Source organism: Lepus europaeus, chromosome 1, assembly GCF_033115175.1.
Source record: "Lepus europaeus isolate LE1 chromosome 1, mLepTim1.pri, whole genome shotgun sequence".
In the NCBI taxonomy this organism is placed as follows: Eukaryota; Metazoa; Chordata; class Mammalia; order Lagomorpha; family Leporidae; genus Lepus; species Lepus europaeus.
The window spans coordinates 16,796,978-16,811,569 of NC_084827.1; the positions used below are offsets into that span (position 1 = coordinate 16,796,978).

The following is a 14,592-nucleotide window of genomic DNA, read 5'->3' on the forward strand; positions in this document are numbered from 1 at the left end:
GAGCCAGCCCAGCCCATCCGGCCTGGAGGTCCTTGGGGTGCCCAGTGGATGCGTCAGGAGCCCTGTCTCCCCCGCAGGTGCCGGGCTACCGGCAGGAGCGCGTGGAGAAAGGCCTGAAGCTCTTTGCGCAGCTCATCAACAGCAAGGTCTTCCTGCTGTCTTTCATCCGCACGCTGGAGGCCCAGCGCAGCTTCTCCATGCGCGACCGCGGCAACGTGGCCTCGCTCATCATGACCGTGCTGCAGAGCAAGCTGGAGTACGCCACTGACGTGCTCAAGCAGCTGCTGGCCGACCTCATCGACAAGAACCTGGAGAGCAAGAACCACCCCAAGCTGCTGCTGCGCAGGTCGGCGGCCCCGCCCCGCCCCCTCTCCATCTGCCCTCTGCGTCCTGCTTTCTTGACCTTGACCGTTGCTACTGGAATGCTTCTCTCATGGGTTCTCTAGAGGCCATCGCTGGCCTTGTCCGAGTCAGAACTGGACTCAGGAGCCAGGTCCCGCGGCCTCGTGCTGTCTGTGCACTGGGGAGCCTGTTAGAAATACAGGCCGGCTGAACCAGGGCGACCCCAATGCACATTTGAGTTTGCGAAGCCCCGGATGCAAGCCCGCTAGTGAGAACTTACCCAGCGCAGCCCTGATGTGTTTCTGCCTCCTGCTTCAGGCTCCAAACAGGTCCAGGGCCCAGCACAGGAGGCTCTGGGTACCTCCTCCCTCCTCCTCCTCCCCCCTTCTCCTCCTCCCTCCTCCCCCCTCCTCCTCCTCCCTCCTCCTCCTCCTCCCTCTTCCCCCTCCTCCCCCTCCTCCTCCTGGACCAAACAGGTCCAGGGCCCAGCACAGGAGGCTGCTGGGTACTTCCTCCCTCCTTTTCCTCCTCCTCCTCCTCCTTCTCCTCCCTCCTCCTCCCCCTCCTCCCCCTCCTCCTCCTGGACCAAACAGGTCCAGGGCCCAGCACAGGAGACTGCTGGGTACCTCCTCCCTCCTCTTCCCCCTCCTCCTCCTCCTCCCCTCCTCCTCCTCCCTCCTCCTCCTCCCTCCTCCCCCCTCCCCCTCCTCCCCCTCCTCCTCCTGGACCAAACAGGTCCAGGGCCCAGCACAGGAGACTGCTGGGTACCTCCTCCCTCCTCTTCCCCCTCCTCCTCCTCCTCCTCCCCTCCCCCTCCTCCCTCCTCTCCCTCCTTCTGCCTCCTCCCCCTCTTCCCCCTCCTCCCCCTCCTCTTCTCCCCCTCCTCCCTGCTGAAACCAAGAAGGCCCCTGCGCAGGCAGCTATAACCTGTGGCCTTGGCCTTCAGGAAACACAAGAGGGGCTCAGAGCACCCATAGACAATGGGCATTGTCTTAATTCCACGAAGTTCCTGAAGCCCTGGGGGGAGCCTTTGTCTCCCTGCTCTTTGCTGGCCACTGTCCTGCAGGCTGAGTTATGCCAGCGTCTTTAGCCCTGCCCGAGGGAGGCTGGAGTACTCCCACACAAGTGGCTGCACGCAGCCCCTGCCGGGCCCGCCCACCACCCCGTGCCCTCACCTCCATCCTGGGGGCTCCCGCTGGCTGGCCTGGATCTGGCTTCCCAGAGCGTTCACCTGAGGCTCTGTCCTGGGGCAGTGGGCGTTCGCCTGCACAGCTACGAGGAGGAGCCATCGCCCGGCTTCAGGAACAGCGAGGTGGACCGTTTTGATTTCTGTTTTACTTCCACCATGCAGCCACCCACCGGCATAATGCTAGGGTTGCCACGGCCTGCCAGCACCCCCGCCGGCTCCCGGCGTGGCCCTGCTCCGGGCCAGGGCCTCCTCTTGCTTCCTCCTTGTGCCCGCCCTCCCCGATGCTCTGCCTCCTCCCTCCTCCATCTCCTCCTCCTCTTGCCTGTAGCAGCCCCCACCCCCACCCCACCCCCCCCCACCCCCCGTGCTTCCTTCTTTTCTCTTTCTGGCTCATTTTGTGCTGGGCAGCTACCCAGCATGAGAGATACAAGTTAGACTCAAGAAGGAACTTCCCGTTTACATTAGAAGCATTTCCAGGAGGAAGTCCCAGAGTATGTGAAATAGGATAATTTTAACAAAATTTTAAAAGTTTAAAAATTTTATTTGAAGGGCAAAGAGACAAAGTCAGACACAGAGAACTCCCATCTGTTTTTTTTTTTTTTTTTTTTTTACTTCCCAAATGGCCTGCAGTGACCAGTACTGCTCGGGTGGAACCTAGGGACCAGGAACTCAGTCCAGGTCTCCCGTGTGGGCGGCAGGGACCCAACTATGTGAGCCATCACCTGCTGCCTCCCAGGATCTGCATTAGCAGGAGGCTGGAACTGGGGGCAGAGCTGGCACTCAAGCCCAGGTGCTCTGGTACGGGCCGTGGACATCCCTAGCAGCAGCTTAACTGGGAGGCCAGTTGCCCGCCCCTAGAAATAGGACAGTGTCGCCGTCTCTGGGGCTGAGTCTTGCTGCCGGCACTGGGTTGCGGGCCTAGCCTGGCCTGTCTGGCTTGTGAACTGTGCCCCTTTCCTCCTGCCACGTGTCTTTGTTTCCTGCCGAATTAGGGTCTCCCCAGGTGTTGTCTTCTTTCCTGCCCCAAAGGAAAGGATTGCTCGGGGAGGGGGTGGGTATAGGAGGCCATGAGGTTTATAAATAAACTCCACAAGGATTTATTTATTTATTTGAAAGAGTTACAGAGAGACAGAAGCAACAAAGAGAGAGGTCTTTCATCTGCTGGTTCACTCCCAGGGCTGGGCCAGGCCAAAGCCAGGAGACGGAAACTCCATCCGGGTCTCCCATGTGGGTGCAGGGCCCCAAGCACATTAGCAGGGAGCTGATGGAGAGTGGCGCAGGCAGGACTCGCACCTGTGCTTATCTGGGATGCCGGCGTCGCATGGGGCAGTTTAACCGGCTGCCCCACAGCACCAGGCCCCATGAGAGTCTCATGTTTGTTAAGATCTCCAAGTTTGGCCTGAAAGCTGGAAGCAGCAAGAGGCACGCAGGTCTCTGCCAGCCAGCGGGTCTAACCCAGCGCGTCTTTCTCTGTCTCGCTGCACAGGACAGAGTCTGTGGCAGAAAAGATGCTGACCAACTGGTTTACCTTCCTCCTCTACAAGTTCCTCAAGGTAGGACTGAGCGGCGGCCCTGCCTCCGCTATCCCGCCTGCCTGGGCCGGCCCTGGGTCACTGCACAGCCCCTGGGTGTCCCTACAGGAGGTCCCAGAAGACAGAGCTGCAGAGGCACAGTCCTCCCACGTTGCCCCCCAGCTGAGCCTCAGGGGGAGCCCTGGGGGACCCCTAAAGCTAAATTCCTGTTCCTCACCCACCTGCCCAGCGGCTGATAAGTGTCCTTGGCAGATAAGCCCCCCAGGCGCCCACCCAGGAGGTGCAAGGGCTGCCCAGCTGCCCATTATTAAGTTGTTTGCTAAGGAGCTTGGGCCACCTGGGACCAACCCCTGCCTCTTGATGGGGCCTCGGGGAGCCGGGCCAGGAGCAGAGCCCGCTCTGGAAAGGTGGTAGGAAGGGGCAGGGCAGGGGAAGACCCTGGGGTTCAAGGAGGAGGCAGAGGACAGGGAGCTGAAAAGTCAGAGCAGGAATGTGGAGGGAGGAGAAGGGGCCGTCTGGAGACCTGGGGCGGGCCCTGCACGCCTGCGTCCTGCAGCCCTGCCAGCGAGGTCTCTCCCTGCATCCAGGAGTGTGCCGGGGAGCCCCTGTTCTCCCTCTTCTGTGCCATCAAGCAGCAGATGGAGAAGGGCCCCATCGATGCCATCACGGGCGAGGCGCGCTACTCCCTGAGTGAGGACAAGCTCATCCGCCAGCAGATCGACTACAAGACCCTGGTAAGGCGGCCTCTGCCCCTGGCCTGGGCAGCCCTGCCCCGCGGAGGGACCAGAGGGGCCGTGGCTCCAAGCAGCGCTTCAGCCAGTGCGCTGGTGTGGGCCCAGGCAGGGCCTGAGTCGAGAAGGGTAGCCACCTGCCGGCAGTGGCTGTTGGGCCCTGGCACCTCCTTGTCTGAGTCCTGCCGGTGGAGAGTGGACATTTTCCAGGCGGTTCTGTGCAGGCAGGCGGTGGTGGGCAGGAAAGTACAAAGTGTTCCTTGTGCTTCTTTTTTTTTTTTTTTTTAAAGATTGATTTATTATTTATTTAAAAGTCAGAGTTACACAGAGAGGAGAGGCAGAGAGAGGTCTTCCATCCGCTGGTTCACTCCCCAGTTGGCTGCAACGGCCAGAGCTGCGCCGACCCAAAGACAGGAGCTTCCTCCGGGTCTCCAATGAGGGTGCAGGGGCCCAAGGACTTGGGCCATCTTCTACTGCTTTCCCAGGCCATAGCAGAGAGCTGGATTGGAAGTGGAGCAGCCGGGACTCGAACTGTCACCCATATGGGATGCCAGCGTGTTAACCCGCTGCACCACAGCGCCAGCCCCCCTTGTGCTTCTGAAGCATACATTTGCCCACTGGTTCAAGTTCAACTGTGACAGTGATCCGAGCTGTATGGGTAAGGCTAAGATGGCCTCCTGGGATGGGGCCTGTGTCCAAGGAACATGGGGATGACCTCTGCCAAGGTCAGACTGATAGAAACAGTTGCTGTAGGAAACAGCAAAACTCAGCATTTAGGAGCACAGCTCTGGAATCAGACAGCCTTGGGTCGGAACCCCAGACGGGGCCCTGTACAAGTGCTCCCTCTTGCACGCTCACATCGGGTCCCACTGTGGTTGCCCATCCGTCTGCTGGCCCTCTGCTGTCTCTCACACACGGGGAGCCCACTCTCAGGCAGCTTTGGAACGCATTATGATCTCTTCCCAGGCTCCAAGAGCGGGGAAAGGAAGAGGAAGGAGGCAGTGAGAAGCTAAGAGAAAAACCGCGTGTTGGGCGTGATGTGTGTGTGCACCAGGAACGGAGGCAAAGGAGACAGCCAGGGAATGCAGCCGACCAGCAGGCTGGGGGGGTTCCTAGACAACCCCCCCCCCTTCCTGCAAGTGCCCCAGACCCCTCGGGCAGCTGGGGAGACAGCCCCCTTCCCCACAAAGCTGTCCCTCCTGGCTCTAGCGGCTGCGCACTAGGACGCCGCCCTGCCCCACTTCCATCTCCCGAGAGAGCGCCAGCGCGGGGAATCCCGGTAGACGGAGCAGATTCTCCAGGCTGGGCTCCTTGGCGAGCACTCAGCAGCAGTCTGTGGAGGAGGCCCCAGCTCCCTTGCAGTTCCCGTCGGCTCCGTCAGAGTGGGAAACCCTTCAGAAAACAGAGCCCTGCCTGGGCCGCCTAGCACGAGAGAGCCGCCCTCTCCATGCCTCCTGCCTGTCCACTCCTGGTCTTTCCCGATGACGTGCAAGGAGTCGGTGTTATGCTCCCTCCCCAAACTGCAGCAGCCTGTCTTCCTGGCGATCCTTGGCAGGGGAGCTGGCTTCACCGACTTCACTTACAGAGAATGCAAGGCAATGGCCGCATCCGTGGAGGGGGTGTCGTGGGGGAAGGGGACAGCCTTGGGACAGTTCTGCCTTGGGAAGAAACGGCTGCAGGGAGATAGTAAGTTTAGCTACCTCCAGGCCCTGGAGAGGCCGCTTGCACGTGCCTGAGCAGTGACCAGGAGGGGAGGGAGACGTGTGCTGCCTCCCAGCAGACAGGTGCACCCCTCCAGGGTGGGGGGCTGAAGAGGGGATGTCGGGGGTTCAGCAGGAGCTGCAGGAGCCCCCTCCCCCCAGTGCTTCAGGCCGGGCCTGGGAGCAGGGATAATCACAGAGGCTTTGAGGGGCTCAGACAGAAGGTCTTTATAATCAGCTATACCTCCCAAGTGTTGATGGACTCATTGGATTGGCGCTGAAACTTGGACACAGCATGGCCCAGGGTCCTGCTGCTGGGAGTGTGGCAGGACCGACATCAGCAGGGAGCCTGCCGCAGTGTGGACGCCCACCCGGGAGCCTGCCGCAGTGTAGATGCCCACCTGGGAGCCTGCCGCAGTATAGACACTCACCTAGGAGCCCACTGCCATGCCCACCTAGAAGGCTGATACAGTGCCAGATGCCCGCGTGGGAGCCTGCTGGATTGCAGAAATCTCGGGCCACACTCCACACGACCTGGGTCAGAACCCCTAAGTGAGCCTATTCACTTTAGAAGTTTCAAACTCCCTCCCCTAGCACAGCAGTTGGTTCAGAAACCAGGCAGGGAACATGGCAGGCAGGAGACTTCTGGGTGGAGTGGTGCTGTGGCCATGACTTGGGGGAGCTCTGCCCTCTCTCTGGACAGCCACCCTGTCCCCAGGGAAGTCACGACACCAGGAGATCGGGCTCCGATGGCAGCCTCTGCCTCCTGGTCTCTCGGAGCAGCGCAGCAGGAGATGAGGAAGGCGGGTGCTGGGAGGCTCTTAGGAGGAGGAGAGCGAGTGGCTCAGGAAGACACACCTGGGTCCAGGGGCCCTCCCACCATCACTTTCCGTTTAGTGCATTTCGAGGGGGAGAGTGGGTTTTACAGATTCCGGGGATATTTTTTTCTTCTCCTTAATGGAATAAGCATGTTTCATTGGCGCATGTAGTAGTCAAGTTGCTAATGAAAGGCAGGCGTCCAGGGCCACCACATGGAGTGGGGCAGGGGCTCTGTTGTCTGGTTCTGCAAGCCAGATGGGCCAGTGGGAAATGGCTGGGGGGTGGGGGGCGGGCGCAGGGGAGTGAACGTGCCGGGAAGTGGGGCCTTCCTCCCTCACGACCCCAACCCCCACCCCGGGGGTAGGGGGGGCCACACGGCACCTCCAGGGCAGGGAGAGCCCACTAGGAGAACTTCGAGAGAGGAGGAGAGCCCAGATCCGGTGAGGCAGTCGCAGCTTTTCTGGCTGGTTCCAAAATGAGAAATGGGGGCTGGGCTCCGGGCCGCGGCCGCCTCTGCTAGTGCAGGGTTTCGGCTGCAGAGCCGGCGAGGAATCCCAGGTGGCCTGGATCTGCAGGCTTTTAAAGGGCACCTTTTTATTTTTAAGGAACACCTTAAGCTTCTTATAGATTCTCCAGCCTCCAACCAGCCTCATAAAAATCGAAGCTTAGGAAATCTTTTGAGAGAGGAGCCAGCATCCCGTGGGCTCTGAGCTGGCATGTGTGTCTGGGACAGAGTGACAGGAAGAGACAGACTGACGCTCAGGGACAGGGTGTCCTCGGAGCCCGTGCGTGCGTGCATACGGCCGACGCACGCCTGTGCAGTTGGCAACCTCGCTGCTTCCGTGCGCTTGGGCAGTGTCCCCTTTGCAAACCCAGGTGGCTCCCATGATCACGATGACGGGGAAGCCACGGATTCTCCTTCCTTGAATGGACCAGCAAGGACTGCAGGCTTAGTGGGAACACGGTCCCTCTTGGAGAAGAGGTGCCGCTCGAGACAGGACCCCAGGCTGCATCTGGGGGGGGTTGTCTCAGCAGGGTCCAGGGGGCTGCGCTTACCCACATGCCTCCTCCCTCCTCCCCAGGTCCTGAGCTGTGTCAGCCCAGACAACGCCAACAGCCCCGAGGTCCCGGTGAAGATCCTCAACTGCGACACCATCACTCAGGTCAAGGAGAAGATTCTGGACGCCATCTTCAAGAACGTGCCCTGCTCCCACCGGCCCAAGGCTGCAGATATGGACCTGGGTGAGTCGGCAGCCCAAGCAGGGGCCAGCCCCGTGCGCCTCCTGCCTTCTCCTGCGGCAGGAGGCAGAGCTGGGGTGCAGGGAGCAGAGGGGCAGGACCCCTGGCTAGGGTTGGCCTCCATGGCCTGCTGGGCATCAGGCAGGGCTGACCAGTGAGCAGGAAGGTGGCCACTGGTTGACCATCCAGCCTGGCAGGTCGGATGGCGGTGATGGGGAGAGGAGGGGACAAGACAGCAGGGAAGAGTTAGTGGCGAAATCTGCTAGGCTGGACGCTGGCCACTGCCTTTGTTGCCTGCCCCCCGTGTTCTTTGCCTGTAATTTTTGCTGAATACCTACAACTTGAGGATCTGGGTCAGCAATAGAGGGTGCGGGAATGAATAGAGCAAAATGAGATATGACAGGCTGCTGGGGCACAGGGTGATGCTGTATTTGAGTGTTCCATGAATAGATCTCCCAGCCTACATAGACAAGGGCACGCCACTTAGGGCCGGCTGCACTTGGATCCAGTGAGGGGTTCCCTGGGCAATTCAGAGGGGGTCATTGTGAGGGGCCCTCAGGTGGCATGACATCTGACCCCCCCCCCCCCCCGGCTGTGAGTCCTGGTGCTGTCGGGTCCCTCGGTCAAGTCTAAGCTCTCTGGGCCTCTGTTTCCCTGCCTATGAAGTGGAGAATACGAGAGTGCCAGGCTCACAGCAGGAATTCCGTGGGATGATGCCTCTGCCAGGCCGTGCCGGGCTCAGCACGCGCACTCGGCACCGGCTGCTCCTGTGGCTGCTTAGGAGGGCGACTCTGGGAAGGACACAGTGGGAGCTGTCCACTGAGGCTGGTCGGGGGCAGGGGGGGGGGGGTGAGGTGCTTGCGCATGCACGTGCTGTATCTGGGGTCCCTACCAACACAGGGAGGGAGGACCCTCCAGGGGCCCCTAATCCATCCATCTGCCTCGAAGCTGCCTTCAGCTAAGCCATCCAAGACAGATGGGCATCTGTGCTGTTTTCTGAAATCCGGAGGGAATGTTTCTCCTTTCCACCACCTCGCCCCGTCTGCCCCCAGCTTCTGATGCCTAAAGACTTGAGGGATTGGGAAGTTCTGTGCTCCCCAGAACCCTCACTTCCTCTCTTACCCCTGTGTCCTCTTGCACTGCTCTGGGCGGGATGTGTTTGGTGAGAGATCGGGGGAGAGCGCCTGCTCCCCTCTGCTTGGAGGTGGCTCAGAGCGTGCTGTGTCTAGAACCCAGGGGAGACAAATGCGAGGTGTGTGAGTCCACACAGGAAGTTCTGTGGAGGTCCGGGGAGAGACAGGATTGCAGGCGTGGGGCTTGGGATGGTGCTGGGTTTTCAGAGCGCGGTCCAGGTGGGAGCCGCCCAACCCCCACTGTGTCCGAGCCCACCCCCTGGTTCATGTCCTGGTCCGTGCACAGGTATGGGACAGGGTAAGTACTTGCATCCACACACGTATTGTAAGAGAGCGTACCTGCTGGCCAGCTCCGCGCCAGCCATGGTGGTGCCAGCAGATGTTCCTTATATATTTATTTTTTTTAGCAACCTAGCAGAGGTGTGATAGTCTCCTGTTGGAGCTAAGGGACTCTCTGTGTCACCTCCCTTTGCTCCCGGGAGGAAATAGTTGGTGCTGTACTGTGGCCCTGCAGAGATGGAGCACTGCGGCTGGCAGAGGCGCAGTGCCTGGGCCAGGGTCACACAGCAGGGAAGTGGAGAGACACAGGTTCCCACACAGCCCTCTCCCTCCTCCTCCTCCATGCTGGCCATGACCTCCAGAGATTCCTCTGGTTTAATGCAAATGCTCTATCAATAGCCCCCGGAACTCCACCGCCCCCCTCTCTGTCTTGCGGCTCAAGTCGTGCTGAAAGGATATATTTTTTCAAATAAGTAATTCCTGTATGCAATAAAAAGATACACTATCTTCTGAGTGAAATATAAAGAGTTCACAGCAGCTGTCTCCCCAGTTTGCATTTTCCGCTGCACCTGATGGGAAAGACAGATAAAGATAATGGGATTTTTTTTTTTCTTTTTTCTTTCACCTCCCTCTCTCCCTGCAAGGTGGAAGTGTAACAAATTGGATTGTGAGTGTGTCTGTCCTTTGTGCGTGGTGCCTGGAGCAGGGCACGGGGCTGCCGGGCAGGAGCTGCTGGGAGAGGTCAGCACTAGCAATTTTCTCTGGGTGCCACGCATCTGAATGCCAGGGTCACCTTCCCCCCTCCCTGCTGCCGCCACCTGCCTTTTAAACTCTTCTGCAGCCCAGCATACACAGCCCCGAGCAACACGCCGCAGCCCCATGTTCCACAGTCAAGAATACCCATGAAGCTCCAGCTCGGCTCCCTGAAATCAGGCTGGCCACCCCTTCTGCAGATACCCCCAGACGGCAGCCGGTGCAAAAGCTGTGGACGAGGACTCGGCCTTAAATGCACAGGCAGTGCTTCTGTTAAGAATTTCTTCTCCTAAGCGCTGAGTGTCAGAGTTCAACGACTTCACATTTTTATATTTAAAGAGGATTATTCATTTAAAAGGTGTGTACAGAGAGAAAGAGAGAGATGGAGTGAGGGGAGAGAGAGATGGATCTCCTATGCACTGGTTCACTCCCCAAATGGCCACAACTGCTGGGGCTGAAGCCAGGACTGAAGCCAGGAGCCAGGAAGTCTATCTGCCTCTCCCACATGGGTGCAGGGGCCCGAGCAATTGGGCCATCTTCTGCTGCTTTTCCCAGGTGCATTAGCAGGGAGCTGGATTGGAAGTGGAGCAGCTGGGACATGATCCAGTGCCCAAATGGGATGCCAGCATTGCAGGAGGCAGTTTTTACCCACTACTCCACAGTGCCAGCTCCAAAAATACTCTGGTTTTTTTTTTTTTTTTTTTTTTTGCCATGACATTTTTGATGGGCCTGTCTCGGCTCCCAGGTGAAGGCTCTGACCCTTTGCACAGCCATGTTCTGATCCTCTCTCATGGCGTCTGCCAGCTCTTCTCTGTTCCCCGTGTGTGACACTCAGAGTGGCTAGATGGTGAGGGTCTCAGGTGTCTACCAGGGTTCACCTGCTGACAGGTGCATGAAACATAGGCTCACAGCTCCTCCCACAGCCCAGTGTTTGGAAGTGAAGTGGGCCCGGTGCAGGGAGGGTGTGTGCTCCCAGGGGAACCTGCCCACAGGGCCACGTGGGGAGGGACATCGTCCTGGCTCCTGGCTGTGAGGTCCTTCCTGCCCAGGGCCTGGGGATTGACCCTGCCGGCTTGGGCTCTCCTATGCTGCCTCTCACCCTCGGCTCTCCCTGCTGCCCCCTGTGCGGGGCCTGAGGCCAGAGAGCAACAGGAAGACTTATGGGCTGGGGGTGGCTGCACAGCCTGGGGGGCCCCAGCCTAGGATAGAATGAGATGCATGTTGGGGGGAGGGCGTTGCCCATATGCCCACTGTACATGCACACTGTGAGGGTCCTAACAGTGAGGTCAGTGTGATGCTTCCTATTGGGCACTGGGTCCCCCCGGAGCCAAGCAGCAGTGTCCTTGGAGCCAGCAGCTCCTTCCAGGCTGGCCTGCAGGTGCTCCCCCCACCACCCACACCCCTCCTCTCACACCTGAGGACCTCTGCTCCTCCCTGCCCTTCCTCTAGGCACCACAGGTCCGACTCCTGAACACCCCTCTGACCCACACCCCCATGCCCCTTCTGCTTGAGCTGGGCCCTCGTGGCTTTGGCCTTTGTCTCCCTGACCCTCCTCGCCTTGTCCCCACTGTCTCCAGCTGCATCTTTCTGAGCCCAGCCCCCAACCTCAAAGCTCCCCTGCAGCCTTTCCTTTCTACCTGTTTCCCACAAGGTCTCACTGTGATTCCTCAAAATTCAAGTGCAGGGCAGGGTGTGGACACACAGAGAGGTGTTCTGCCCACTGTCACAGGCAAGACCAAGGGGTCTCTTTGGGGGGAAAGAACGCTGGAGTAGGACTAGGAGCCCTGGGCCCTGTTTCTTTTTGTGACTGCTATTTGTTTTTTTTCCATGACTGCTATTAAACCTCAGCGTATGTTGAACATGTGATGGGGCACAAACTTAGGGTCCTTACTCAGGGCCTCCAGATGGAGGCAGACTTGATCAGCCATGACCGCTGCCAAGGGAGCTGGCGCAGTCTTCCTGCCCCAAGGTGACAGGCCAGCCTCACCCTCGGCAGCCCCCGTACACTCCCAGGGGCCCTCACTCCTGGGGTGCTGATGAGACCGCAGGAACCCAGCCGTGTCATTCAGGGGAGCACCCTGCTCCTGGGACAGAGAAGAGCCACCCGCTTGGGCGTTTGACCTTGGCCTGTGCCAGTGTCTGGCTTCTGAGGGCTTAACGGCCCACGAAGCAGCATAGGAGCACTCCAGAGAGCTGAGCCCATGACCCTGACTGGGGAAAGAGCTGGCCTGGGGGAGGAGTTTCAGGAAGGAAAGAAACTCAGGCCACGTGCAGGTGGACGTGTGTCCCAGCCAACAGGGCCGAACTAAGGACCTGGGCAGAGAGGAGTGAGTGCAGGTGCTGCTGAAGCCATTCTGCACGGGGAGGTGGCCCTGGCTTCCAGCTGTGCACACCACTGCCTCCTGCCTCAGAGGCGGGGGACACTGTGGGTCCCAGGGACGGAGCAGCCAGCCCCAGCCGCCCAGCCGCTGGGCTTGCATTTCAACAGGACTGGGTTGGGGAGGGCACAGAATTTCACCATTTTGGTTTTGTTTTCTTTCTTTCTGATGTTTCAGAAAAGCATAGCACATGTAGCAATTTTTCTGCAGAAGAGGTGACAAAATTAACAGGCTCGGGGCTCTGAAAGCAAGGCCAAGTGTTCCACTTGGTTCCGGCTCGCCATCCTCATACGGGGGCTGGAGGTCGTTCCTAACTTCTTGAGATGGCTACTGCAAGGACAACAGCAAAGGACAACAGCTGCTCCCCGCCAGCCGCTCACAGGCAGAGGCTGGGCCGCAGGGATTCAGGGCTGGGGTCCCCAGGAGAACAATTCTTGCGGTTCTTGAACCTGTGCCCAAGCGTTGGCATCAGTGACGCGTGTGTTTCCTGCCTGCGTGCGGCTGTCTCTTGCCGCCCTCTGCATGGAATTCTTTCCCGTAGTCTCTCAGCCAGTAGGGAAAGCATGTGGCCACCCCATCGGCACAGCTGGATTTTGTGGAAAGAAAAAAACTCATGGCCCAAGAGAAGCTGCCAGTGGCCTGCTCGGATGCCTCGAGCTCCATCTGTGTAGGCGAGCGGCAGCCACAACTCAAGAGTTCAAGTCCAGCCATTGCTCTCCTCTCCCATGGTCCCCAGTGCATGGTTCACCCTCGGGTGGCAGGCTCCATGTGGCCAGGCCTGAGCTGTGCCCATGTCTGCCTGTCCCATCCAGTCCCATGCCCAACAAGAGCCCTGGGGAGAGCTGAGCTGCTAAATGAGGTGGTGAGGGCTGGAGATGGCGGCCTCTGGGTCCGTCTTTAACCTGCCTCATTCATTTCCTGTCCCAGAACTGAACCAGGGTCAGGGGTGCACGGGAGCTCTTGCTTCTAGTAAGGGAGGGGGCCAAGCCTGTCTTGTTCCCGTCCCGGGTTGCTGGCCGAGCACCTTGCAGCTCCCCTCCCCCCACAGTCGGCGGGCTGCCTCCATGGAGCCCAGACGCACAAGCCCATGACCCTCTTTGGACTGCCTGGAAAACGGGCCCCGGCACATCGCTCACCGGGCGTTCTGCGCTCATTTGTCTGTTCACTTGGCCATCAGTTGCCCTCATAAATATGCATGAGGTGCTCACTGCGTCCCTGCTGCGGCACCGTTTTGCCTACTCTAAGGACGCCCCATCATCCTTTGGCTGCCCTGCTCCACTTTTCCAGATGGGGCATGGAGGCAGATGGACTCTCGTTTACTTACGTAACTGCTGGATCTGACTCAGAGCCCGGGCTGCCGGGGACGACTGTAAAGGCCGCGCACTGCACAAGCTGAGGGGGCGGGGCCCCAGGGAGAGCCTGCACTGGGGTCCAGTGCAGATCCCACTGAGGTGTGCTGTGACTTCAGCGGCCGGGGGCAGTTGGTCCTGGGCTGGCACCTTCTCCATCCGGTCCTGGCTAGCCCCGTGGCCACTCAGTGGAGGAGACCCTGTGGGGGCCAGTGGCCTGAGGTCACACTGCTGCTGTCCCCAGTGGGTGCCTCAAAGCTGTCCCCGTGCCTCTCTCCCTTCCCCACCGCATGTAGCCTCCTAGCTCGTTCACCACACAAGCAGGGGAGACCTCTGCCCACCCTGGTCCTCACCAGAGCCCCACGGCACCGCCCATCAGCTGCCCAGCCAGCTCCAAGATACTCCTCTTCCTTTGCCCCGGCCACGTAAAAGTACGTCCGTTGATAAAAAGCAAAAGGAGACCCACAGGAGAGACAGGGGCAAGTGGAGACACTGGTGACCAGAAACCGCCGTGGCACAGTGGGGCATTCCCTGTGGCCGCTCTCCTGAGGCCTTGATTGCTAAGTGACAGGAGACGTCTCTGCTCCAGCGTCGCCTTCCTTGGCTCCTGGCCCTACCCTGAGCTCTCCGCCAGCCAGTACGGAAGCCCCAGGGAACGGGAGGCCAGGACTTGGATCTGGGGAACGTCTCTGCTGCTGTGCGGGGCGAACTGATCTCTTTCTGGCTTTTACCCCATCTGTGAAATGGGGGTGGCAGCACAGGCCACGCCAGCTGCACAATGCAGAGAGGAATCGGTGCTCTGTCTCCGATTGGGCCGGCTGGGGACCCACGGACCCAACTTGGCAGGAGGGCAATGAGGTGGAGAATCTCTGGGCTGTAGGACAGACCCCCAGGGACTGCCAGGCAGCTCTCCCTGGCCACCAGCCTCCCCCGAAACAAGCCCAAGCGCTCTATGGGTGATGCCCAAGTGTCAGCATCTATAAGGCACTGTGCATAATCTTGGCTGCCTGGGAACCAGAGCTCTGGCTTGCTGGCTGGGATCCATGGTGCGTTTGAATTTAAGAGGCTGTTTTTCCCTTTCTGGAGTGCACTTGTTGGAATGGAGTGCGCGTGCACCCACATGTCGGAGCTGACTGTGTCTGGGGTGC

At 59.6% G+C, this 14,592-nt stretch overlaps 1 protein-coding gene across 1 annotated transcript in view; it reads left to right on the top strand.

The window, feature by feature from the left end:
• Positions 1-14,592, top strand: part of PLXNA4 (plexin A4) — a 420,485-nt gene that overhangs the window by 386,712 nt on the left and 19,181 nt on the right. The window contains exons 22-25 of the mRNA XM_062198967.1: positions 78-346; positions 3,018-3,084; positions 3,651-3,797; positions 7,396-7,555. Coding sequence (XP_062054951.1) covers positions 78-346; positions 3,018-3,084; positions 3,651-3,797; positions 7,396-7,555 — 643 coding nt within the window. The remainder of the gene's footprint in view (positions 1-77; positions 347-3,017; positions 3,085-3,650; positions 3,798-7,395; positions 7,556-14,592) is intronic.